This window comes from Clytia hemisphaerica, unplaced genomic scaffold (genome assembly GCF_902728285.1).
Source record: "Clytia hemisphaerica strain Z4C2 unplaced genomic scaffold, Clytia hemisphaerica genome assembly, whole genome shotgun sequence".
NCBI lineage: Eukaryota > Metazoa > Cnidaria > Hydrozoa > Leptothecata > Clytiidae > Clytia > Clytia hemisphaerica.
In genome coordinates this window covers 105409-130490 of record NW_027104443.1, presented here as the reverse complement: position 1 = coordinate 130490, position 25082 = coordinate 105409, and the positions used below count along the sequence as shown (strand labels likewise).

Here is a 25082-nt window from a genome sequence, read left to right as displayed (position 1 = left end):
TTTTCGAAAATCGGGCTCCGTCACATTTTAGGTATTGTCATCTTGCATCAGTGTGCAAAATTTCATAAAAAAATATAAAGTATAGCTCGAGAAATTCAAGAAATACAGTCTTTCCGGCGAAAATAGGTTGTTCCGGCTTGATGGTGGGCATTGCTATTAATAATGTTTTTGAATGAAAAAACAACCGATCTCGAAAACAACCAATTATAAGAAAAAAATCCAATGAAAATCCAGAAAAACGGCGATTTCCGGCATATTTCCGGCATTTTCGACCGAAAATTTTTTTTTTTAAATTGGACTCGGCCATGTTTTGGGCATTGTTAATACGCATCTTTGAGCAAAAAATCAGAAAAAACTAATGATAAAATCTCGAGAAAATGCCAAAAAAAACAGTTTTTCCGGCATTCGAAAATCGGGCTCCGTCACATTTTGGGCATTGCCATTTTGCATCTTTATGCCAAAATCAGAAAAAACTAATGAGCCAATCCTGAGAAAAGCTGGCAACAGACGAACGAACGGACGGGCGAACAGACATGGGTTAATTTAAAGGACCTCCACCCGGGTACCCGGAGGTAGGTCCAACAATGGAAAGAAACAAAAGGCTTCCAGACCAGGGTTTTTTATACGAACTATACTGAAGCCTTATATGCTCAATATATCATGATTTTGGACAATGCTAAAATCGGGGTCGCCATAAAGAAGTATTCTACACAATGTTTTGGGATTAAATGGAAACAAGGTTATGTCAAGTTGAAGAAGGCTGTCAAACATCACAAGTCTGTCGTTAGAGTAATGCAGAGCAATGCATCAAAAAATGCTGTGTTGTTTCTACTGAATTTTGTCGGCAGTTGCAGAAGGGGTCCAGTCGTTTATATGTTCATGGATACCTAGTCAGTTGAAATCCATATCTACACTCAAATCATTTCCATACCCATACATAAACGAACACATACACACAGATCTGTAAAGCCCGAAGGGCTAGATTTGCGGCTTTTATCGAAAAGTGAAGCCTAGGTTTGGAAGGATTTCCTACCAAAGTCACGTGACTAAAATATGCAATTTCACCGGTTTGAGAGATGTGAAATAGCGTTTGCCGCCTACTTTTTTTGATCTCGCGCTCTGAAAACAATTAAAATGCTAGATCCTATCCATCGGCACGAAATTTAAAAAGTCAAATTTTAGCTTCACTTTTTTTTTGCTGGAGAAAGCTTAAAGTTGCCTATCTAGCCCTTCGGGCTTTACAGATATCTGTGCACATACAGTGCTATTCCTCTCTGAAAAGTAATAAAAAAGGAATTCAATGATATCACAATTCCATAGTGTAGTTACACTAGGGAATAAGATAATTATTTATAATAATTTGATTGTTAATCCTTCGTGTATTAAGATTGCAAAAGTTATATTTTTGTTTTGGGGTGCCCTTTTTTGCAATCTTTCCAATCGGCTTTCACTTCCAAAAATATACAGTTGCGACCCTCTCTAATTAAATCTTAAAAAAAACAAGAATCTTTTTTCGAATTAGAGAAAGATTCGAATTACACAAGTTCGAATTAGAGAGAGTTGACTGTATGTCACAAAGTAATAAACGAAATTTTCTTTGAAATCGTAAATGAAAATTATATTTAAAAAACAACATCTGGGAAATACATCAATTAAAAATTACGCATTTTCGTTGATCGGCAAGGGACAAACTTTCCTGGAGCCGGCCGCGCTTAATGGTCCACTTACTGTTGATAAACGTCTACGATAATTATCCCGTCGCTCAATAGTCGTCAAGCTGACACGTTTTAACATTGTGACGTTATACAATGATTCTGATGAAAGCGAACCGATAAGAACGCTAGATTTTGAACCATTTTCCGTCGGTGGTACCATTTCTGTTTGAAGTTTTTCATATAATTTTTGAAGCTTTCCTTTGTTTAGATGGTCTTTATAAAATGCTGAGAAATTACTAACAATGGTTGGAATTGGAAGAGCGATGAAAAGAATACCTGATACACAACACATACTGCCGATTATTTGTCCGAACGTCGTGACCTAAAGGATAAGTTAAACGATATTTAAAGCATTGAGTCCGAAGCCCCGAAGCTAACCCCCTTAAAGGTATCTTCAACCTTTCTCAAGCAAGAAAAAGTGAAGCCCTCATATAGAAATTTTGTTCGAAAAACACACGGGTCACGTGTTCTGGATGGGAAATAAGTGGCTTCATTTCCCATCCTGGAGTTTCGGATCTAGCCCCTTCGGGGCTTTGAAATCAATGGTTTAAAGTATTTTGTCATAGAACATTTCCGAGACAAAGATAATATAAATAAATTCTTATTTCCATTAGAGCGAATTCACAAGAACATTGAAACTGAAATTGGGGAACACCTAGGAAGAAATTAAGAACAGTCTGTTGATGATACTGACGATACAAATTAGGTCTCAAACATCATAATAGCAACTTTTAAGCTTACAATTTTCAGCCGAAAATTAACTGGTTCTTTAAAAGTGTGGAAAGGAAGAAATTTTGACGGGAATTTAATTTGGTAGATGGCCGAAAAAGTTTTTTCAGAGGGAATTTATTTTGGCAGCTAACTTGATTGGTGGAAGAAGGACATTTTTGTCCAAAAAGGAAAAACCTGTTTTAAGGTCTGAAATACCAAATCCGCCAAATCCGCCAAATTTTCATCCCGCCAAAATTTCATCCTTTAATGTAAACTTGAGATTTTAATCATTTTGCTGTAACGGTGATGTCAACCCTTTCAGTCCCTGACACTTGCAGACCTAACTATACCGGGCTATATCTCCGGAACTAAGAGATTTCTGGAACAGTTGTAACTACCATCTTGTAGCATGAAATTTTGAAGAAAATATTTTGGTTTTGGGGCGCCTTTGCCCCTTAACCGATGTGCGAAACTTTTGAATTTTTCTTATAAAAATGCAAAGCTCTGGGACGTGGTATAGTGGTAGTCGACCTTGGCTTCTGTGCAGGAGGCCAGGGTTTGATTCCCACTCACGGCAGTTCACTTGGCAAGTGAACGTTCCTTCGCCCTCACATACCATGTCAGTTCAAGGTGCTGACGAGACAATCATTAGTAAGCGTCTAGAATAGGCGAGAATAGGCCTCTAAAGCCTCCTGCAACTCAACCAAATAGAAATAGAAAACGTGAAAGTTCAGCGAAGAAATAAAAATCGACTCTGGACGTTGCCGAAACATGTTTTAAGTGCTCAGAACCCAAAATTGGGATATTTTTTTTAATTTTATATTTGTCTTGACCGTCATTAAGCATATTCTGCAAATTATCGAATTAAACGCTTAGAGTATACAGTCCAAGTCCCCGGAGCTAGAAAGTACGTACGTCGTCCCTTATAAAGAACCAATTACCAAAGTCGGTGAAAAATAATATGAATAACGAAAAATTTTTTACAATGCAAGTCGCTCTCATGTTGTCTTCTGACCAGCCACCAGAACCGTTGGAAAACCAACGGATCCGGCGAGACTCGAACTCACAAACGCGCCATTCGCAGGCATTTGCTCTACCATTGAGCTACGGGCCCATGTGGAACCTGGTGGCTGGTCAGAAGACAACATGAGAGCGACTGTATTCACTTCATTGTAAAACATACGAGGCAAAATTCATGAAAAATTTCTTAAAAACTTACCGGGTACATATCTCCATAACCAACGGTTGTCATGGTGATAATAGCCCACCAAAAGGCTGCAATGATGCTCACAAACTTTGTATTTTCAACATCCTCCTCCGCATAGTAAACCAAGGAGGAGAACAACGTCATTCCCATCAGTAATAACATGAAAAGAAGACCTAACTCTGAACCACTATTTCGAACTGTATAACCAAGCACTTGCAAACCAGTTGAATGACGTGCGACTTTGAAAATACGTACGATACGAAAGATTCGTAAGATTTGCACGAAACGACGTACGTCAGTGAAACGGTCGTTGATTCCGCCGTTCAGGTTTTCGACTATGAGACCAATATAAAATGGTAAGATTGCCAATAAATCGATTGTGTTCATTACCGAACATAGGAAAACTTTCTTACTCGGGCTTGAGTAGATTCGTATGATGTATTCCAACGTGAACCAGAAGATGCAGATGATCTCAATGACGAGAAGTTTCGGGTTATCTGACGTTTGACCGTCTTCGTTGACGATTTTGACATCTGGATGTGTGTTTACACAGAGTGTTATGGTGGAGATAATGACCATTGCGGAGGATATGATGGAGACTATCTGTAAATAGGAAAAAGCAAACGTTTTTTTAAAGAGCATCGCAACCTTTTTAAGCTTTCGGAAGTTCTCGACTTTATGGGTTTAAAACCTGAAAATGTTCATAGCCTGATAAACATTTACGAGAACCTGTGAAATTTGTGACTACATTCGATTGGCAACGGATTTTTTGACAAATTCACGAAATTAAATTCCACAAAACACGAATATTCTAAAAATTAAAAACATCATCACTAATAAGCTGTGAACCGCGAAAATTTCTTCCCTTAACGTAAAAGAAGAATTTCAAAACTTACAGATGCTGCTCTTGACGAATCACTATTCTCAAATAAATCCCATAATCTTCGTTTCAATTTTTCCGACCGGCTTGCCGGACCCAGATCAATTTCTGAACCAAGATATTCCGTATTAGTTGACGGTCTTTTACTCCGTGACTCGAACAAATCATTAGTTTTTCGAACCGTCTCACTAATTTCCCATTCTTGTTGGTGGTAACCTTGACAACATGAGTCTGGAACAAAGGGAATTCCCCAATAGTCACATTCATCTTGAAAAAGTTCTACGCAAAGATGTCGAGGGATGTGCAGAGTTCCGGTGGTATAGAAAGCGAGTATTGGTTCAAACGCCGCTGGATTTCTTTCGAAATAGAATTCATCCGTTTCTCGATCATGATCATCGTAAAGTGGAGTGGTTGAGGTTTCTTTATGTGAAGAAGTACGCCTACCAAGTAATATCCGTCCTATACGTGTCGTCGGGTATCGCAAAACCGTCTGACGTTGAATCTCGAATCGTCGTCCGCAAACGTTAATTTTAATGCGTCCTTTCTCGCCTGGGCTGATGGTTAATGCATTCAATGTCCCCGTCCGTAGAATTCCTAACACGGCACTTTTGTTGGTTTCCATAATCTTGATCCATTTAAGTAGGGTAACGATGCATTGTCGCCATTTTAGATTTGTCGTTGTGTTCTCCCTGCGATTCTTGAAATGTTCTGTTGAAAATTCTTGTATCTTTGTTTTTTCTTTTCAAAATGAAAAAAAAAAAGATTTGACGTCAAATATATTTTGTGACGTCAATTAACTGACGTCAAAATAGGAACAGATCTATAGAAGAGTAAAAACAAAAAAGGGATACATTCTACAACACATTTTTTATACGAATAGGATGTTCTTAACTTGTTCTGAAAATGTTCTTATTTTCTCCATTTTGCGATAATTTATATATATATTCCTAACAAATCGGGTGTTTTCGAGTCTGCAAAGCCTCAAAATGTTCTTAACATATTCTTAATATTTTGGCAATCGAAGCCTTATGTTTTAATATGGTCTATTCTTATAACGTGCATTTTCAACTTCATAAGTTCATTAAAATATACTATATAATATTTACTATTTTCTGCAATTGTCAAAATTGAAAATTATAAAGATTTGAACATTTGAAGATTATCTCAAGAAAAGTCAGAAACTCAAACTAAAACGTTCCAGACTTCAGGAAGGTTCACAAACACTAAAAACCCAAAAATATTTAAAATCTAATCAAATTTAATTAAGTAATTAAAATCTATTTGAAATTTGGATAATATCAAAGACAAATTAAATAGATCACTATATATTTTTAACCATAATGAAAAAGTTATTTCATTTGTTAAAAGCTATTCAATTTTAAATGTTAAAAATTTGGAGCAGTTAAACTTTGAGAAAAAAGTTGATTAAAATTTCACTTTAATCAAAATGACAATTAAAATCTTTTAAAATTTTATTACAATTTAAATATCTTTGGGTTGAAAAGAAGGTCAAAAAGAGGACAACCACGTTAAAGTGTACAATTCTTATTATCTATGGTGTGTGAATTAATTAAAATAATTACTAAAATACAAAAAAGAAACTGATGAAAAAAATGAATGCATATTCTAAATCTTTTAATAAAAAATAAACAAACTTTATCAAATAAAAAAACATATTTACAATCTTCCAAAAAAAAACTATTTTCCCAAAAAAATTGTCATCATGACACTAAGTAGTGGCAAAGTTAAGAAACTTAAGAAATATAGTTCGAAATTTGCCATTATTGCCAAAACCGATCTGATTCTGCAGAAACAATTACGTAATGACATTCATGTATTGATTCCTCTCCCCTCAAAGAATGGGTAGGCTGAAACTGGATAAACTCGTACAAAAAAACAAAAACAATTGTGTTTCTCATTTATGGATGCTTCATGAGCAGTGTGTAGATTACAGCAAGGCTTTTAGTCTGAGACGGAAAACGAATTTTACACAACATCTTTGAAATGTTGGTGAATTATGCATAGTTTTGTCGACAAAAAAGCCTCGGTAGAAATTTTAACACTGAGCATCAGAGGGTAAAGTGGAAACCCGTCAAAACAGAAATGATTCATTACTTTTCCTCAAATGGGTGGGTTGAAACTGGTCTGAATTCTGTTTTTCGTTTTTGGAAGCTTCATGGTGTGAAATTGACGCTCTCTAATTTCATTTTCAAGGAGAATGATTTTATTAAATAAGGGTGAGCGTATCGGATGGTAAAGTATTGTATATGAGAGCTTCTCACGTTGATGTCTTTGAATATTATCGAAAAATGGAGCATATCAATTAGTACGTCTAACTAGAGAGCGTCAGCTACCTTATCGGCCAAAACTTAGTCTGCCTTAATTATTAGTCGGCCCTAATTTTAGTCACCAAGCCAAAATTTAGTCACTTAGGGCCGACTAATTTTTGGCCGATAAGCTATATTAAAATTCCAGGCCCAATGCTTGGAACCGGATAACTGGGAAAAAAGGTCAATGAACAAAATTCGCTAATAAGGGCCTAAGGGTGCAAACCTTACTATTATAATACATAATATTTATTTACAAAAAAAGTAAGAGTTTTTAATTTCAGTACTCAATTTTTGGAAACACAGGAAAAACATAAAACACAGTTACCGTGAAGTGACAGTGAGTGAAAAAAAACAAACAATCTTCCAAATAATTCGCTACTTATCCTGGGATACTCAGGCTGGGCTGTTCTAAATTTTCAGGGTTAATTGTTCTTACGATGTTCTTAATACGCTTGGTTTCTTTACTTAAAATCTGTTAAAATCAGTACCGTCTTAGTAATTGGTGAAATCTAAGCACAGATTATTCTTAATTTGCTCTTAGGTTTTGGCCAATTTTTAACCTCGGTTCTCGTGTTCTTATGAAAAAAAGCGCGTATCCTCTCTTGGGTATGGATTTTAGATTGATTTATGTTTGAGAATTTATTTACAAGTTTGTTTTTTTTTTGAGTAAAAAAGACTGACTTTTTTCACCTCCTTGGCGATAAGGATTGGTTCGTTTTGTCATCATTCGTTCCAAAGGTTTGGTTATTTGTTGGCACTGTTGAGCTACCGGTCATTTTTACTACTGAGCCACCGATAGTGAAATTCTGAACGTGTTGACTGGTTTGCAATGCACCTGCGTGAGGTCTCGGTGACGATCGTGGAGAAGGAATCGCTGTCGCAGGTAATTGGCCTTGAGTTACGGTCAGTGAAACATTGGGATCGTTTCTTCGGTTATGTGGGCTAACCGATATCGGATGTCGGTTACCATGAAATTGGTTATTCGGTACCGGCTGATGAGTGGTTGGATATCTTTGTGTACTTTCATGATGGAGGTGCGGCACTCTGTCCGTTTGAACTAACAAGGGGCGGTTTATATGAGGAATGTGGGCGCTGGGCGTGTTGAAATCAGTGAATGGCTGATTTGTACGGGCGGGCGACGTATCAAAATTAAAGACACCGTTATCAGATTGCGATGCACTTAAATGTACGGGTTCGGATTGGCGACGTTTGTCATTATGTTGTTGCTGGAACTTGACATCGAACTCGGTGGGCGAGAGAGATGCAGAATCGATTGTGAACGAACGTTTCGGACTCGTCTTTGGTCGCTATTGGTGAAAAGTAAGGTATAACGTTTCACATTGTAATTCTACACGTTTTTTAATAATGCTTATATCCTGGCTGAAATCTTAGAAAAAATTAAGCATTGCCTAAGCATGTGCTGAGTCTCAATTTACTAATCTCCCAAATTACAAAAAACATACATAATGTGTGAATTGCACTATTGGGCTTTTTGTACATGGGGGGGGGGGTGGAGGATATATTAGATATGTCCGGGGGTAAAAATCTGCATATCCAGGGGGGGGGTCAACCGATGCTTGTCCGGGTGTTAAAAGTCGCAATGCCCGGGGGTAAATTTCCAAAAAATGTTATACCCTCCACCCCCCATATTCGATTTTTTTCTGGAAGAGCCCATTACATTAAGTATGACATAAGCACATCCGAGGCTAAAAAAATTCATTTTGTCAAACATAATGAGGCTCACCAAAATTTACCCTATGCTTATAAAAAACGTGTATGCTCGCATAAACTTCGACAAAACTTTATGATTCTTGTTAATGGTGAATCATATTTATTAAGGCCAAGGTCTGAATTGGTTTAAAAAAATGCTGAGTTTGCAAAAGCATTACTTAATGTAGACCATTTATTTATTTCGAATGTCGAATAAGAATTGAAAGAAATGGTCTACATTTCGGATGGGAAAAAGGAAACACAGCAAACAGCTTCGCATATCTATGGATTGGCTGTAACAAAAATTGTGATAGTTGCGTGGTGGCGAATCACATTAGGATGGATTTATTACCTCCTCCACCGAGATCAACACAGAGAGCTTTTATAAAGAACAAAAAGAAGCTAAACTCAAAACCATAACATAGATAAAAGTAGGCTGCACACATCCCCTCTGATAAGTTTTGATATATCAAAACTAATTTGGGGATGCATGCAGCCTAAGATAAAAGCCACTCACCGCTGAACCAATCAGTTGATCCAAACTAAAAAAAATTATAATGGAAAAATGAGAATAAACACAAATTTATGAAATTCAATGGACGTTTTCTTCAACTTGCACACTTTTAATAAGTGAATAAATTTCAGCTGAACCTCTGCTGTTCTTATTTTTCCACGAGTTTTCAGTGTTTATACTTTATTCACTTATTGACTAAAAGTTACTGAGGCTCGTATTATCCTTAAGTTTTTGGCGATAAATGAGTCTCGTGTTCTTATGAAATTGTTCTTATAAAAATAAAAGCGTGTATTTAAACGATTCATTTCAATATCGAGATTATTGTTGAAAAAACCAAATAGAAAATAATGCAAAATTTTTCAATAGAGCTCGGGACCCTGAGACATACGAAAATGATCCTCTACACTGCTTATCCGAGACGTTTGAAATAAATAGCTTTGTAAAAATACTGTAATCGGGGATTAGGCAAGTTTTGTCACAAGTAGCATAATTAAAGGGTAGCTAAAACTCTCATCTTGAAAATTTAGCGTGGATTTAATTTTTCAAGCCCGCAATCTCACACAATTTCGCGAAAAAATGAAAGCGCGAAAATTAATCTCAATTACTGAGAAAATCTAACAGAAAGGCGCAAACATACTTTGACATGGCACTTCGGAATTTCATGTCCATCTCAATCGGTTTCCTGTGAAGTAAAAAAAAAAGAAACAATTGATGGACCCTCTCTAACCTTTCCCAGACAAGAAAATGTTAAGCCACTTATTTCCCATCCAGAACGCGCCTAGAACGCGCCGCAATCATGACGACGGATTGTTATTTGCGGGTCTTTTGTTATTGAGGACTGTATTTTTTTAAATCTAGCGATATATTTTACTTTTCAATCCGGCTTTTGTGTAAAGACCATGCGTGGGTGTTCTGGATGGGAAATTCATTTTTTATTCAGTTAAAATCTCAAGATTAACAAGTGCTACAAGTGCTATGACCTTGAAATTTTGGCCAGTAGTAGATATGGATAATCGAAGATGATTTGCAAAATATTAGTTCGGCGACCTGTCTGGTTGGTATTTTACAGACCAGAGTGTAAACTTGAACATAATCACGTGTTGACTGACTGACGTTCGATTTGAATGGAAAATGTTCGTGAAGGCTGATTTGTCAAATAAAAGGGACTAGTAACAGTTCCCATGAGTGTTTGGTACTTTGCAGACCGGTCTGTAAAATACACCTTGACCAACTGCCGGAACTCCTTAAACTGCTGGAGCTTTTGACTTGAAAACACGTTTCAAGTAACTATAGAGACTTACGGAGATTCTTGCGGAATTTTGACAGTCAAACTCTCTTCCAGAAGATCGGGGAGGCTTGAGAAGGGAATACTGCCATCAAGTGATGAGATCTGAAAAATGATCAAAAGATGTTAAAGTGAAAAATATATACGGTCTTGACGAATGGTAAAAAACCTTAAAGTGAAGTTGCTAGAAACGAACTATGTTGTGATTTTTTCAGCAAATGATTTTGACATAAGAAACTAGAAATCCTCGTTCAACCAAAATGACCAACCAAACTGTTCAAATTTCAAGAGAGAAATCACATTACGGAAGAAAATTTAAAACTCTTTTTATAAGAATAAGAATAACAAGGCTCAAATCTTTAAAATATTTAAGGCTCGAAATTAAAGATTTTTTAAGAAGCACGAGGCTGACTTCAAGTTAAGTAATTTTTACAAAAGAAAACTGCGTATGGTTGAAAAAAAAAAAGATAGAATACTCACCGCTGCGTTTGAAGCCAATAGTTTCCACAAAATACATTGTCTTGCTTTCTGGTACTGTAAGAGTAAAAAAAAACACACGTCAAAACGCATTTTTTACGAGAAGCAAAAAAAAAAATAAAAAAAAAATTGGTTTAATTGACTCGTCAAAATTCGTTTTCGCCTAAACGAGTCCCGTTGGTAAAAGCTAACGATGAATATGAAACAGTAAAGCAAATTAAAGTACACATACCGATTGCACTTTGGCAATGTCGTTATTGATGGCGTGGATGCGATTTTGAACTTCAGTGACAGCTTGTGAAATTTCTTTATCCAAGACCAGGGCTTTCCTAAAGAAACGAAAGAAGGATAGAGATGAAGAATGAGTATATTTCCAAAAAAATCAAGTTCCCAGTTAGCACACAGCGTTCTTTGCACGTTCATTTTACGTTATATAGACGTTAGGTGGACGTCGAATTCCATTTGCTCTAGACCAGGGAGATGGATTGCTGAGGTGGATCGCCACACCTACTCCCATCTTAACTTACTTAAGTAACTCACTGCATAGATCAGATTACCAAATCTAGGCTACTCGTTCGCTGAATTGGAGGTGAGTTGGGATCGAACCTACAACATTTGGATTGCATAGCAAATGAATCAAAAGTGTGATCAAAAGCAAAAGTGTGATCAAAAGCAAAAGTACCTCAATCCGCGATAGAACTCCGTATAAAGCGTGTCTCTTTTTGCCACACAATTCCAAAGCATGTTCGAGATGGCTGTTGAGTCATGTAAGAAATCTTTCATCTTGATGTCGCGTATCTTTTCACGAAGTCGATCATATTTGTCACCCACTTGACTGGCTCTGTGATAGATGTGGAAAACAGAGAGAATATACAGTTGACAATCACTAATTCGAAACTCGAACGGGGAATCTTAAATGTTCGAATTACAGAGGGAGATAGATCTATAGAAAGTATATTGAGAGAGTTTTTCTTTGACGGGCAATGGTAACAAGTTTGGATTAGAGTGCAATATCCAGTTGGCGTGATAACCCAATTGGCGTGAATTTCAATGGTAGAAAGATTCGAATAATAGAAGTTCGAACGAGCGAGAGTTTACTGTATTTTTAAAATCAAGCTTTTTCCAGTGTGAGTGTGTTTTGAATTTTTAGGGCGTGGTGTCATGCGTTTTAGCTCCAAAACGAGGCTGAAACGGAAAAGCGATTTGGTTGAAATTGGTTACTTTTATAAATTTTACAATTGGGCCTACAAATGATTTTAAAACACTGAAGTTGAGCCCTGTGCGGTTATCACGTTCGACAGTTTGAAATGGGGCGTGTTTTAATTTTCGATTTTCATAATGGTAACCGCGCCCATGCTTCCGGAAAAACGTAGCAGTGATCCCTCGTATTGATTAAACGTCTTCGAGAAGATTTCTGCTGGATTAAGAAGTTTATGTGATCCTTCTTCATATTTACCATTCCAATTTTAACTAGAAATATTTTTTACATAACTTCCAAAAGATTTCTGTTTGATTGACAGAGATTGAAAGGTCGATCGGTCCCACTTTTATATTTACCTTCGGCGTTTTAGTCTCGTTTGAAACAGAAAAATGATGCCTTCAAAAAGACTTCAGTTGGATTCAGATTTTATAACTAAACTTCACGTTTTAAAACAGAAAAAGAAAGGTTCTCAGCCAAAGAAAGAGTCATTATTAATTTCTAAAGACCAACCTGACATCATCGACGTACAGAAAAAAATCTGTACCTTTATACTTATTTAAGTGATGTTTTTTTTGTGGAAGAGGGCATAGCAAATTAGTTTGTTATTTTTGATTTTCTTGATTTATTTGACTAATCTGTTATTTTTTCTACTTTTTAGACTAGAAAATGCTCAAAGAAATGAGCGAAAGATCTCGTAAATGTATGGCGTTTTTCCCTGTCCGAAAAAAGAAAGGTTCTTACATGTCTTCAAAAGGATTTCTGTTTGATTGACAGAGAATGAAAGGTCGACGCGGTCCCACTTTTATATTTGCCTTCGGCGTCTTAGTCACGTTTGAAACAGAAAAATGATGTCTTCAAAAAGACTTTAGTTAGATTCAGATTTTATAACTATAAGAAAACTTTAAAACAGAAAAAGAAAGGTTCTTACATGTCTTCAAGGGGATTTCTGTTAGATTGAGAGGTGGATTGTAATCCAGCTTTGATTTTCTCCTTCTTCTGTTCAACGACGGCATACAAAACATCAAGTTGCGTATGAGATGTAATATTCTCGATCTTATTATACAAGATTCCCCACTCATGTAAACAGTCGTGTCCGGCTTTCCCGTACGTTTCCGGCCGGTTTGTTCGGTCGCATTCATAACTCAGTTTAAACATATCGACGGTAGCTTCTAACTTTATAGCTGTTCTTTGTAACAGTTCTTTTTGATGTTGTAAATGCTCCCAACGTTTCTGGATGTTGTTCAATAACGCCTTTTGACTTTTCAGCAACATTGCGTAGTCGTTAGCTTTGGATAGACAGTAAAATAAAGATTGTGCCCAATATGAGCGTAGTTCAGAACCCTTGCGTTTTTCCTCCGGATTTCCTAGCAACTCACGGACTTTATCCAACATGGCGGATGAGATTTCGAACTTTGCTTCTGCGCTTGTATCAAATAAAAACACTTCCTGGACAATATCAGAGCATTGTTCAGCTAGTGATGCATTATCATCCAAAAGTTTGAAATGGTTTGGAAAAACAATAAGCTGATCTTCCATTTCAATGGACAACTCATTAAGCAGAAACATCTTAAGCGTTGATCCGGTATCACCCGGCCGCAAGACGTAACTATGTTTTTGACACTTCAACACTTCGAAAACGTTGATGATTCTCTTGTGCAGGATTTGCTGTATCTCGTAAAAACATTCCAACATTTGGTGGCCGTCGTGTGTTTGAATTTGTTTGTTACCTCGATGTTTAGCGTCGAAACGAAGCACAAGTTTCAACCTACGGAAAGAAAAAACTCATACAGTGGACTTTCCATAACTCGAACCCGCACGGGAGACACAAATCTGTTCGAGTTAAGGAAATTTCGAGATTATGAAGTAAGGTTTATAAGGCATTGTTAACTGAAAGGAGCATACAAGTTGTTCGAGTTATAGAGGTTCGACTTGGCGAGACTATCTAATTCGTACTACAATATTAGTCCCCTCAGCTAAAAAATGGTTAAAATTACTCTCTGTCATTCGAATAAAATTTTGGTCTCTTGAAGATCGAATTAGAGAGAGTCAACTGTATAGACCGAATCGAATAGAGAAGATTTTACAATAGTTATCTAGTTGTTGTGTCGGAGTGTCCCAAACGGCGGAGGTAAATAATTTCCCTGAAAAACCGTTTTCAAGAGGTTTTTAACCCATTAATAAGTACATGAGTCATATATGGCTACATATGAAATCACTGCAGTGGTCAAGGCTTGGTTTTTGTTTCTCAGTAGAGACTGAAATGGAATTCACACAGCAAACTAAGCACATATTCTTGAGATTCTGTTGAATTATGCATAGTATGCGGAACGGAGAAAAGCCTCTTTGAATACTTCGCTGAAACTGAAATCCGTCTCAGAAGTATTCCTATGAGATCACTTGTCCCAAAAAAATTTGAGCTTAGGGCGTCAGGACCTGCACCACCCTGTTTTTAATACCCGCCCGAATTAAAAATTCGAAGGAAAAAGTCGAGATCGGCGTTTTTTGGAAATAAACATTTTTTGAAAATTTGAAGTAACGGAGTGATGTCCTTTTGATGGGCTAAGGAAAAGATGCAGGGAGGGGGTTTGAAAAGTTAGGGGATTACGTCGTATCTGTACACAGATAACAATTTCCAATCATTGATCTATAAAATGTCAACTCTCTCCAATTCGATACTTTCTGTAATTCGAATAAAAGTTATTGTTCCTCACAGCTGGAAAGTAGTGTAATTTGCTTACTCTAATTCGAATCTTTCTCTCTAATTCGAACAGAATCTTAGTTTCTTGATAATCGAATAAAAAAGAGGTAACTGTAAACATTTATGGTGGTAAAAGCTAAGCTCTTAGTTTCAACTCGACCCGAGAAATTCGCCTAGATTTTCAATATTTTACTGGACTAGACTTTTCTAAACACACACTTCTCAAGATAAATCAACAGCATTGCAGGCCTAGTTTTGAAATGAAAAAATTACTCCAAACGACATTTACGCATGTAATATGTTTCCTAAAAGACTGTTTTCAATATTGGTACAAAACCGCAAACGCTTGCAAACATTCATCATGTCTGACGTCGTTGAAGTATCGCAGCAACAAGTCTTTGAGAACAAGGTTTGCAATTATTTTATGCATCTCGAAAAGAAAAGCCTCTTTTCAAATTTCGCTGTGATTGAAATCCGTACGACCCTGCCGACGTAACGGACTTCAGCACCGGACGCGAAATGTATGGTTTCGAATGAGAAAACATTTTACCACCGGTTAACCCAAACACCGGACATATCGTAAATCAGTTCAGAGCATGATAAAGCGGTGTCAAGAATTTGCGTATCGTAACACACCAAACAAATACAGGACAGTTTATCCAGCTTAATTTAATTATACTTCAACACTGGCACTGGAAAAAACACTGGACGGTCGGAGACTGTGAATATGTAAATATTAGTTGTAACTAAGACAAAATAGCTCTGGAAATGATTTAGAAATACAGCTTGCATTAATACATCCACATAGCTTGTCTCATAACTCAGAAGCATTAATACATTCAGATTTGTACCTCATAATAGTCTAGCAAGCTAGACGACTAATTCTAACATAGTAGAAAAAGCAAAAAAGTAATCGAGGAAACACTTTTAGTCGTCTAGAAACCTTTGTACATTAACTCCAAACAAAAGAAGAGTGTCAATATTACAATTATAATTTTTTTCCGCTGATTTGTGTGTTGAAAATATTTCATTTGAGTTGATTTTGTTTTGAGAGTTTGTTGTTCCTTGATAGATTGTTTTCTCGCAACAAAAGTTTCTGCGTAGCTAGGTAGCCGGGGATCTTCAAGGCCGGAACACCGGATTCTTCCAGTCGTTTTAGGCGAGACCAATTTAATTTGTTGTTCTACGGGTCCGACCAATCCTATTTTTGCTGAGATCAAAAAAATTATAATATTGAATTTCCACTACAATATATTTTACACACTAGTTATTTGTAAGAGTCAAATTTGAATAAGGCTGAAAATTAATTCAACAAATTTAGAAAATCAAGCATTCCATACACTAAGATTTTATTATGATCTTCATCGAAGATAAAAAAAGTTCATTTTTGAACCAGATATATTTTGGAAAACATTTTCAGTACTTTACCAACCCTGATAAATGAAAAATTTATTCTTATTTCACCGACCGACCGACCGACCGACCGACCGACCGACCGACCGACCGACCGACCCATATTTTGCTAACGATCTGCCCGTAGAACAACAAATTAAATTGGTCGATCGCCTTATACAAACTAAAAGTAAATCCCGTAACAATAGTCGTATTATTACATAACGCCTATACTACTGTATTACACGCATTATAAACGACTTCAGTCTAATCTCATAACTCTAATCAACTGATGAATGCGTAAGCAAGACACTTTAAGTATTGAGAAGAAATACACTGTTTCTTAATCTTTATGTAACAAGCTCTACTCAAGTATCGAGCACTCATAAGGGGCTTTTCCAGAAATTTTTTTTACCCCAACTGTTGAGGATATTGATTTTTCGAACTATCGAACCCCCTGGATATCCACTATTAAAAATATGCTCAACCCCCTGGATATCCTCTCTTACAAAGATGCTTACCCCCGGATATCGTATTTTCTACTTAAAGACACTTTACCCCCTGAATATACACTTTTGAGCAAAAATCGTTAACCTCCTGGATATCCGATATCCCCAACAGGTACGGACTATTTCTGGAAAAGCCCAATTATGCATAGCCAGTACCTTCCCACAAACCAAATTTTTTCTTTGTTTTATGGTCAGTTACACTTTGAAGCGTTTGTCGAAAGTTATCGCACTGTGGTGGAGGGTGACGTCGATCCCGTGCGGAGTGCATAAGGGCGGGAAAACACGGAGCTCGAAAATAAAGACTGGAACGGACAATCGAATAGGCAGGAGAGGATGTGCGTTGATGTTCAATCTAGTCTCAATTTTTGAGTTCCGTGCATTAAAATCAAAACAAAAGAATCCTCGGGATCGGGATGGAGTTTGGTGAGCTGAAAATGTTTTTTTTTGAAATTATTTTGATACACCCCTATTATAACGAAAGAACTATAGAAGCAAAAAAGTTTCCAAAAGTCTTCAAGCAGCTCCAATTAATGGTATTGTCAACAGGCTCTTAATTTAGAAAGGTAATGAGATAATCCCACTTCTTCAAAAGGTTTTCTTCCTTGTAGAGAAAAGCAACCAAAATCAAATAAAAGAAAACTCTCAACACTAGCCATAGCCAGTTTTTGAAACAGGGATGTAAAATAAAAAATAATGAGGATTCCAAGACTATGATTTGATGGAAATGAGTCGATCTCGTGCAATTTCAGGATTAAGAGGTACAAATAATAGAAATATATCATTAATGTATTTACCAAAAAATTTAGCAAAGTTCTAAAGTTGTAATAAAACTATGTCAATGACTATAACATCTTAAAAATATAAATTCATAGGAAAGTTAGATAAAACTAATAAAATTTAGGTAGATTCCTCTCACAATTCGAAGCAAAACCTCCACATTTTACTGGCTTACTATCTAGTTTCCAAAGTTGAGAAATTCAAATCTAAAATCTGCTCGAGATCTCAAAATTAATTAGAAGTTTTAACTCTGATTATACAGGACCAAACTCTTCACATTAAAATGTAAAAATTCTAGAATAATATCATAAAAATAGTGTCAAGTTTTGGCAATTGTCCAGAATTGTCAAAACTTGTCTATGTCACTGGTGAAGACAGCTGTGAAGAAAGTTTTTCATTTCCATTCCCAGCAAACTTTCGAATCGAATACAATCAAATTTCACTTTAATTTCAATCATATGTCAATTTACTTTCCACCATTTTATTAATGGAATATTTTCAAACTAGCGACCAGATAGAGACCACATCGAACAGCCAATAAAAACAATAACAAACAAACAGTTCTTCTTTCCACTGGAATAGGCCAAGAATAAACAAAATAAATTCTTCCAGGTTTCATGCCATATCCAAAAGATATTCGTTGCCATCCCAAAGCATACAAAAAGTACAAGTTCGTCTTCAATCATCATTGGATTGCAGCACTTATGGTTCTATGTAGGATAGGATCTAATCTGATTTGATAATTTTCATTCTCAATGTTTACAGTCTCTGGGATTCTTCAATCCTGTTATGGAAATAACCCAACAACTCTGCTGCTGTTGATGCAAAAAAAGGATTTCCATCTTCTTTTCTCCTCCATCCACTGATACTGTTTCTTTTTCGTTCGGTATCAACTTTTCAAAACAAATGATTTTGGTTCTCTCTCAAAAAAATTTCAAAATTCGAATCACAAAATTCGAATTACAAAATTCGAAAGTTCGAAAATCTATTTGAACTTTACCGATCGAAGCAATGCAGCGACTTCTTAAAAACGAAAAAAAGCACACGCGATGGAGTGCAGCTTGTCAAAAGTCACGGCAAAATGAGCTGCGCCGAAGAGAAAATCTTGGACGGACTTTCCCGTCCAAGAACATTCGATTCCACGGCAAAAAGTAACAGACGTTAAATCGCGATAAAAAAGCGGTTTTCGTCTAACAGGCTAAATTATGCAGAGAAACACAAGAAGAAGTAAATATTAGAGACGTACCATTCGCAAAACGCATCAACTAACGGTTTCGACAATTGATTCGGAGTAGGGATGTCTCGGTAATAATTCATCGACTGCGTGTGTTCATCGTAAGCGCCCCATATATGATCGTCGCTCTTTTGTCGCATGTATTTCGGCCAATCATAAGCTTTGTTCGGAACAACGAATGGTCGGTGCCCTGTTATGCATTCGAAAATCAAAGTTCCAAGGCTCCAAAAGTCAGCTGTGTATTTGTAGCCTGAATTCCGGTCGTAAAGCTCTGGAGCCTAAAATAAAAAAACAGGCTTTCAATTTGAAACTTAAACGAAGAAAATGAATGAGAATCCGTAGTGAGAAAAAAACTTACTTAAATTTTATGTCAGTCAAGCCAATAAAGCAAAATGGTAGCAAAGTTATGGTTGGTCTGTAGGCGTTTCCAATGACAAATACATTTAAAGGGCGTAATATTCCATGCTTCTCGCTCCCCGCCTAATATTTTCCTTACTAAAACTAAGCGATTTATTTCAAGCGAAAGAAGTACTTAACCTAGCGAGCACCTCATTAAAAACCGGGATTTTTCAACTCGCTTCTTAGTGAGTTCCACTTTGACGATTTTCAAGTGTTCTGACGCAAATTCGATTTTTCCTTACTGCATTGCAAGGTCTTCAAAAGTTTAAAGTGACGTCAAAAAATCGAATGTTTGGAGCTCGAAAACCTGGGCTCAAAACATTCGAAAAAGTCGCAAAGTGGAATAGACGCTAATTGCGTAGAAAAAACGCGGGTGACGTCTAGTATAGGCCGACGTTTGCAATGACGGGAACCGTCTACAATCAGCGCTTAAGTATATTGGCAATTTTGGGTATTTTAACATTTCTCAGAATTTAACGTTCGGGCGAGAATAAGGATTTCAGTACTTCCAGGTACTTCCACTTTATTTCATTGGATTTTTCGATTTGGGAGGGGTTAAAGTGGCTTCCACGCTAAATATAGCAAAATAATATAGCGTTTATAGGAAAATTTTTGAGCTTTTAGATCCTGAGATCCAAAGGTCGTAAGTCGTAAGTCCTAACTCTCATGTTAAAACTCAGAGTAAACTAAAACTCTACTTTCCAACCGTACCTTAAAACACTTAAAATCACTTGCGGTTTTTAAAGTTTTGAGGGAATTCCCCTTTTATGCCAAATATTATGGTGGTGATTATTAAAGTCTATTCCCAAAAGTTACACCAGCGCAAATCAGAAAAGTTCTCAGAATCAAATTTTTTTGTCAATTAGAAATATCCAGAAATATCTTCGTTTCTGGAATTTTCTTAACACTTAAAAATTAACTCAAAAGTTGCCTCTTCGACGAGGTAATACTTTTGAATGATATCGTTTCCCCCTCATATCAATAGCAAGATTATTTATCGGAGATATTCTACGGCTATGGTTGCGGGGCTAACCGTACGGGTCGTCACCAAAGGCGACATGTCGTTGTCTACTTTGCTCTGTACGGGAAAAACACCAAAACACCGTATAAGCAAAGTCGACATAATGCCGTACGTCAAATATCGAACTTGCTTTTACCCGCCATTACTTACCTTACTCGCCTTACTCACCATTTCCCTCGCCACTTAAACCGTAGCCGTAGAGAATTCCAGATACATAATCTCGCTAATGTTTTAAAATGTACGGACTGGAAATTTTTATGGAATGAACTTTAGTCCATGATTTAGTCTTGTATTAAAATAATTGTACTCTTTTTCTTTAGCTACGATGGACTCAACAAGACCAATCAAGGTGGAAAAGCCTCTTACTATTCTTTGCAATGCCAGAGACGGACGAACTGTGAACACTATGTACCATACCAGGAATAAATATGCTTATAAACGTTAAATGCTTACGTTTATAAGCATATTTATTCCTGGTATGGTAAATAGTGTTCACAGTTCGTCCGTCTCTGGCATTGTAAAGAATAGTAAGAGGCTTTTCCACCTTGATTGGTCGTGTTGAGTCCATCGTATCTAAAGAAAGAGAAAAAAACATGTAACATACCAGATATTGAATGGTTCCAACAAACGACATTGCAATACTGTTGGCATCCATCACTTTGGCGTAACCAAGGTCTGTGATTTTGAATACCGTTTTATTGGTTTGTTGGGAAAGGAGAATGTTTTCAGGTTTCAAATCTCGGTGGATGATAGGTTGTTTGTGGAGAAATTGCAGACCGCATGACACATCCCGTAGAACGTCTAATACGGATTGTTCTCGTAACCCACAGCAATGTATACGTCTGCCGAGCAACTGAAAATGAAAGAAATTTTTAGTTGTCAATACCTAAAGATTTCTGTAAAGTCCGAAGAGCTAGATCGTCGTGCTGTAAGCTCTTCCAGGCAAAAAAAAAGTGAATTTCGCAAAAAATATTGCTGCTATTGTTTTCGACAACCTGCGAAGCTTCTTATTGGTCAAACGTTAAAATTCTATTGTAATGTCACGTGACCTAGGTAGGATTTCCTATCTAACCTCGGCACACTCTTCAGCCAAAGCACGACATCTAGTCCTTCGGGCTTAATGAATATATGGCCAATACACCTTATGGACCATTTTGAAGCCTGGGGAGACACGGATAAAGTTTACCAGGAAGAAATGGGATTTAACAAGTGATTTTTATGGACCTAACCTGTGACTGATCCACAGACCCGGTAGTGGGAGTAAAGATATCGGACTGAAACTCGATGGAGATTGACATTCCAATGTTTTTTATGGCTTGGGATTTGAATTTCATCGTTTTCAAGTCATAAAATCAACCAGGGATAAAAAAACTAGCACAGTATTTTGCAATGAGGATTTGTTTATTTGATTATTTTCAGCAGGAGCAAAAATTAGAGTATAATTTTTTTCCATCAAGAACGATATTTTTGTCAATTTCTTCTACAAAAATAATTAAATTCGCACAAAAATCCTCAAAAACACAAAAAACAAATTATCATAGCAAAAAAAACACAAATGGGCTCTTCCAGAAAATGTCCGTTCATGGATGGTGGAGGATATATTGTCCGGGGAGTAGCGAAAAATCATCAACATTTGCCTTGTCCAGGGGGTAAATTTGCTCTGTCGGGGTTTAAAACCCGTTGTCAGGGGGGGGGGGGGGCAAAAGTCACTTTGTCCGGGGGTAAATCACTAAAAATTGTTATATCCTCCTGCCCCCCATTTACAAATTTTTTCTGGAAAAGTCCAATACACGAACCTTTCTTAAGTCGCTTTCACAGAACTCCAAACCCAACAGTTTTTCTGGTCCTCTGATGAACTTGTCAATTTCTTCAGGTACTTTACGACCACTGACCACATTCTTATGTTTGATTGTATTCATGAGGTGAATCTCCTCCAACCACCGTTCTCTATTTCGTTCATTCAAAGCACTCTTACATTGCTTGATAACCATCTTGTCTCCATTTGTCTGTAGTGAAAATAATAGTGAGATATTATAACCTTTTGCAATTTTTCCCTTGCCCATGAGAGGTCCCTCGAAGTTATCTCGTAACAAATCCTCCTTTCTACCCATAGCAGGCTCTACTCTAACGGGATATTGCCTTTAGAGTAAACACTATGTGCAGAGTATCGAAATCTGTTTCGGAGAGTACCTTTAAAGTGGATTGAATTACGCAGAGATTAGCCTTTTGCAATTTTTCGCTTGCCCATTTCAGTAAGGTTCCAAAATTCTGATTCGGGCAAAAAGACCTGATTTAGGTGCTGATTTACAAAAATTTAAAGCAAAACAATATTCTTAAATTTAAAAGATGTTACAAAATTACAATCAAAGATTTATGTTCACTTTTAAAGATATACCGTTGATACTCTCTAATTTCGTCTTCAAGGGAGAGAAAGATTTGCATTAGAGAAAGATTGTAATTACAGAGAGAAATTTAAACCACTTTTGAGCTGAGGGGACCAATATTTTAAGTTCGAACTACAGAAAGATTTGAATAATGGAGGTTCGAATTAGTTGAGTTGACTGTAGTTTGGTATTATTTGAATTTCTTATTATGATCAAACCACAAACGATGTTATTCAAATTGAAATTGACTTAATCTCACCTATACCCCCCCTGACCTCTGTCTTTGTGTTTTTGGGTCTTTGTGTTTTTGGGTCTTAGAAACTTGATAATCTTGATTGAAAGTTTTATATGAAAGATAATTTTAAATTTCATCAAAATTTCATTAAAAATTTGAATAGCTAGAGGAGAGGTTAAAATGCAATCATTGGATTTCTAAACCATTTCAAGAAAAATGAAACAGGTTACTCAAACTTGGCGTAACTCAGAGACAAGAATTTTATACACGATTAGAGCATTCCCTGTATCAAAACATACCAGGAGGGATACACCCAGTCTGGAAGCAATCCTATGAACTTTAGGAAGATGGCCAGCACAAGTCGTCGTCCACATGACTAAAGATTCAATCTCAAAATAAATGTCTTGGAAAATTGGGAATCTTGCAATTCTGTTCTGCCTTTGAGATTGGCCTTTTTGTTATATGAAAACATTGACTATTCCTCGGCTTGAAAAAAGGGCAATCTCAACAGATCTCAAAGACCATGGTAAAATTTTAAATTTTGTAAAGTACTAATTTTGAGATTTAACCTTTAGTCATGTGAACGACAAAAGTTTGTTGGCTAAAGTAATCTCTCACCTGGTTAATCCAAGCGGTGACAGATCCAAAACCTCCACTTCCCATCTCTCTTTCGCATTTCCAAGCCCCACATTTTTCATTCACTAATTGATTATACATCTAAAGAAAAATAATAAACCAAACCAGTCAAACACGAAAGCTTTTATTTTTACATATAAAGTGTTCCCGTTCCAAATCAAACACATGTTTTATATTTTTCTAATTGAAGATATACAAGTCCCAACATTGGTTTTAAACGATAGATATTGGTATTGTTTTATCGCTTAAACTAGATTGTTCTAGAGATTTGTTGACAAAGTAATGAACACTAGCCCTATGCGCAGCATCGCACGCTGTGAGTCCCAATCTAGTGAATCACTATTCATAAAAAAACTCTAAAGAAAGAAAGATAACTATGGATTGATATCAGTCTCAGTTTATGGAATAATGCCTGAAAATATGTAAATTGTTCTTCTTTTTTTTGCACGTTACTGTACGGCAGTAGTAAAAGATAACCTTGCATTGTATTTTCCAACCGCAATGAAGTAAATCATGAAGAAGTATTGTATTTTAGATACTTTTAGCCATCATGGCTTGACATTGTGGCATGAAATTTGAGGAAGACTTTGAAAGACTTCGAAAAATTTACAAAATGTTATAAACACACTAGAGAGCAACTTTTAAAGTGAAAATTGAAGACCCTCTTGCCATATTCCTCCTGTATAAAAAAACTTAATTTACACATGTCAAAATCGGCCCACCGGATCAGAAGATTGTACAGATTTCAGAAGGTTCAGTCAGTCAGAGTTTGACACAATAAACTGACATATTTTGTCAAAATCTTTTTTATGGATAAATACCACTAAAGTAAAACATACAAGATAAGTAAACATAAATTTTATTGCCCGTGAGCACGGCTTAGCTAAGCACACTTCTCTTATTCATAATCTAAGATTTGAAGCAGGCAAAGATTACCGCGCAGGCTGATGGGGGACAAAGGTTATTTGAAGATATTTTCAGTTATAATCCAAGGTAAAACAAACTAAACATAGAAAGGGGGTATTTCTTAGTACTCTATACGATGATCGGTATTTTTTTTGAATTCTATGTTTAGATTTTTCTAGCCAGCCTTGTTGCTGTGTGCACGCGCCCTGTTGCTAAGACCTTTGCTTGAAATCGAAAACAAAACCAAAATAATTTAGCGCACACTGTTGTTTGCGTAATATTGATAAAGTGAAAGGAAGTCCTGACTGCTTTGAACATATTTCATAATTCAATTAGCGTAGAAATGATCATTTTGTTACAAATTTTGTAACTTGAATCCTGACCAATTTTAAACTGGTTGAATAAACAATAATTAAGAGTTTTGAAATTAAAATATTTTACTAGAAGCAGAATTTTAAGTTTTTAAAAGCATTGACCAAAAACAACTATTATATTGAAAAATGTATTATGAGAAGAATAATGACAAAAAATACTAAATTTTGTTATTCCTCCAGTAAAGAAATGCGGCAAAATATTTATTGTTTTTTGTAAGAGTTATTTTTTCCTTTTAAAAAAAGAAAAATCAAATAATCCCTCACCGTTTTTTGAAAAGATGTAGTGTTTACTGGTGTTTAAAGACTTATATTATTTGGTATGATGAAATTAGCTGAAATAGAAGACGACAAAATTGTTTTCTCTTTTCTGAAATACCTGGTATTGATAATACTTAATATTTATGGAATTTGTGTTCTTATATGGAAAATTTCATTCAGGGGGTATTGACAAACTTTTCTAGGGGGGGGGTCAAGAATGATTTTCCAA

The 25082-nt window shown here is 36.3% G+C and overlaps 2 protein-coding genes across 2 annotated transcripts; both read right to left on the bottom strand.

The window, feature by feature from the left end:
* Positions 1-1599: 1599 nt before the first annotated feature.
* Positions 1600-5262, bottom strand: LOC136821005 (potassium voltage-gated channel subfamily B member 1-like). Its single transcript, XM_067077238.1, has 3 exons — positions 4530-5262; positions 3646-4236; positions 1600-2037 (listed from the first exon to the last, which is right to left on the bottom strand). Exons 1-3 carry the CDS (start codon positions 5133-5135, stop codon positions 1660-1662), a joined length of 1575 nt encoding a protein of 524 aa, XP_066933339.1. The 5' UTR covers positions 5136-5262; the 3' UTR covers positions 1600-1659.
* Positions 5263-7443: 2181 nt separating this feature from the next.
* LOC136820985 (inhibitor of nuclear factor kappa-B kinase subunit beta-like) lies at positions 7444-23395 on the bottom strand. Its single transcript, XM_067077219.1, has 12 exons — positions 23298-23395; positions 21857-22066; positions 20665-20913; positions 18653-18918; positions 12959-13795; positions 11512-11670; positions 11062-11158; positions 10833-10886; positions 10369-10457; positions 9705-9749; positions 9071-9095; positions 7444-8150 (listed from the first exon to the last, which is right to left on the bottom strand). Exons 1-12 carry the CDS (start codon positions 23340-23342, stop codon positions 7530-7532), a joined length of 2697 nt encoding a protein of 898 aa, XP_066933320.1. The 5' UTR covers positions 23343-23395; the 3' UTR covers positions 7444-7529.
* Positions 23396-25082: the final 1687 nt, after the last annotated feature.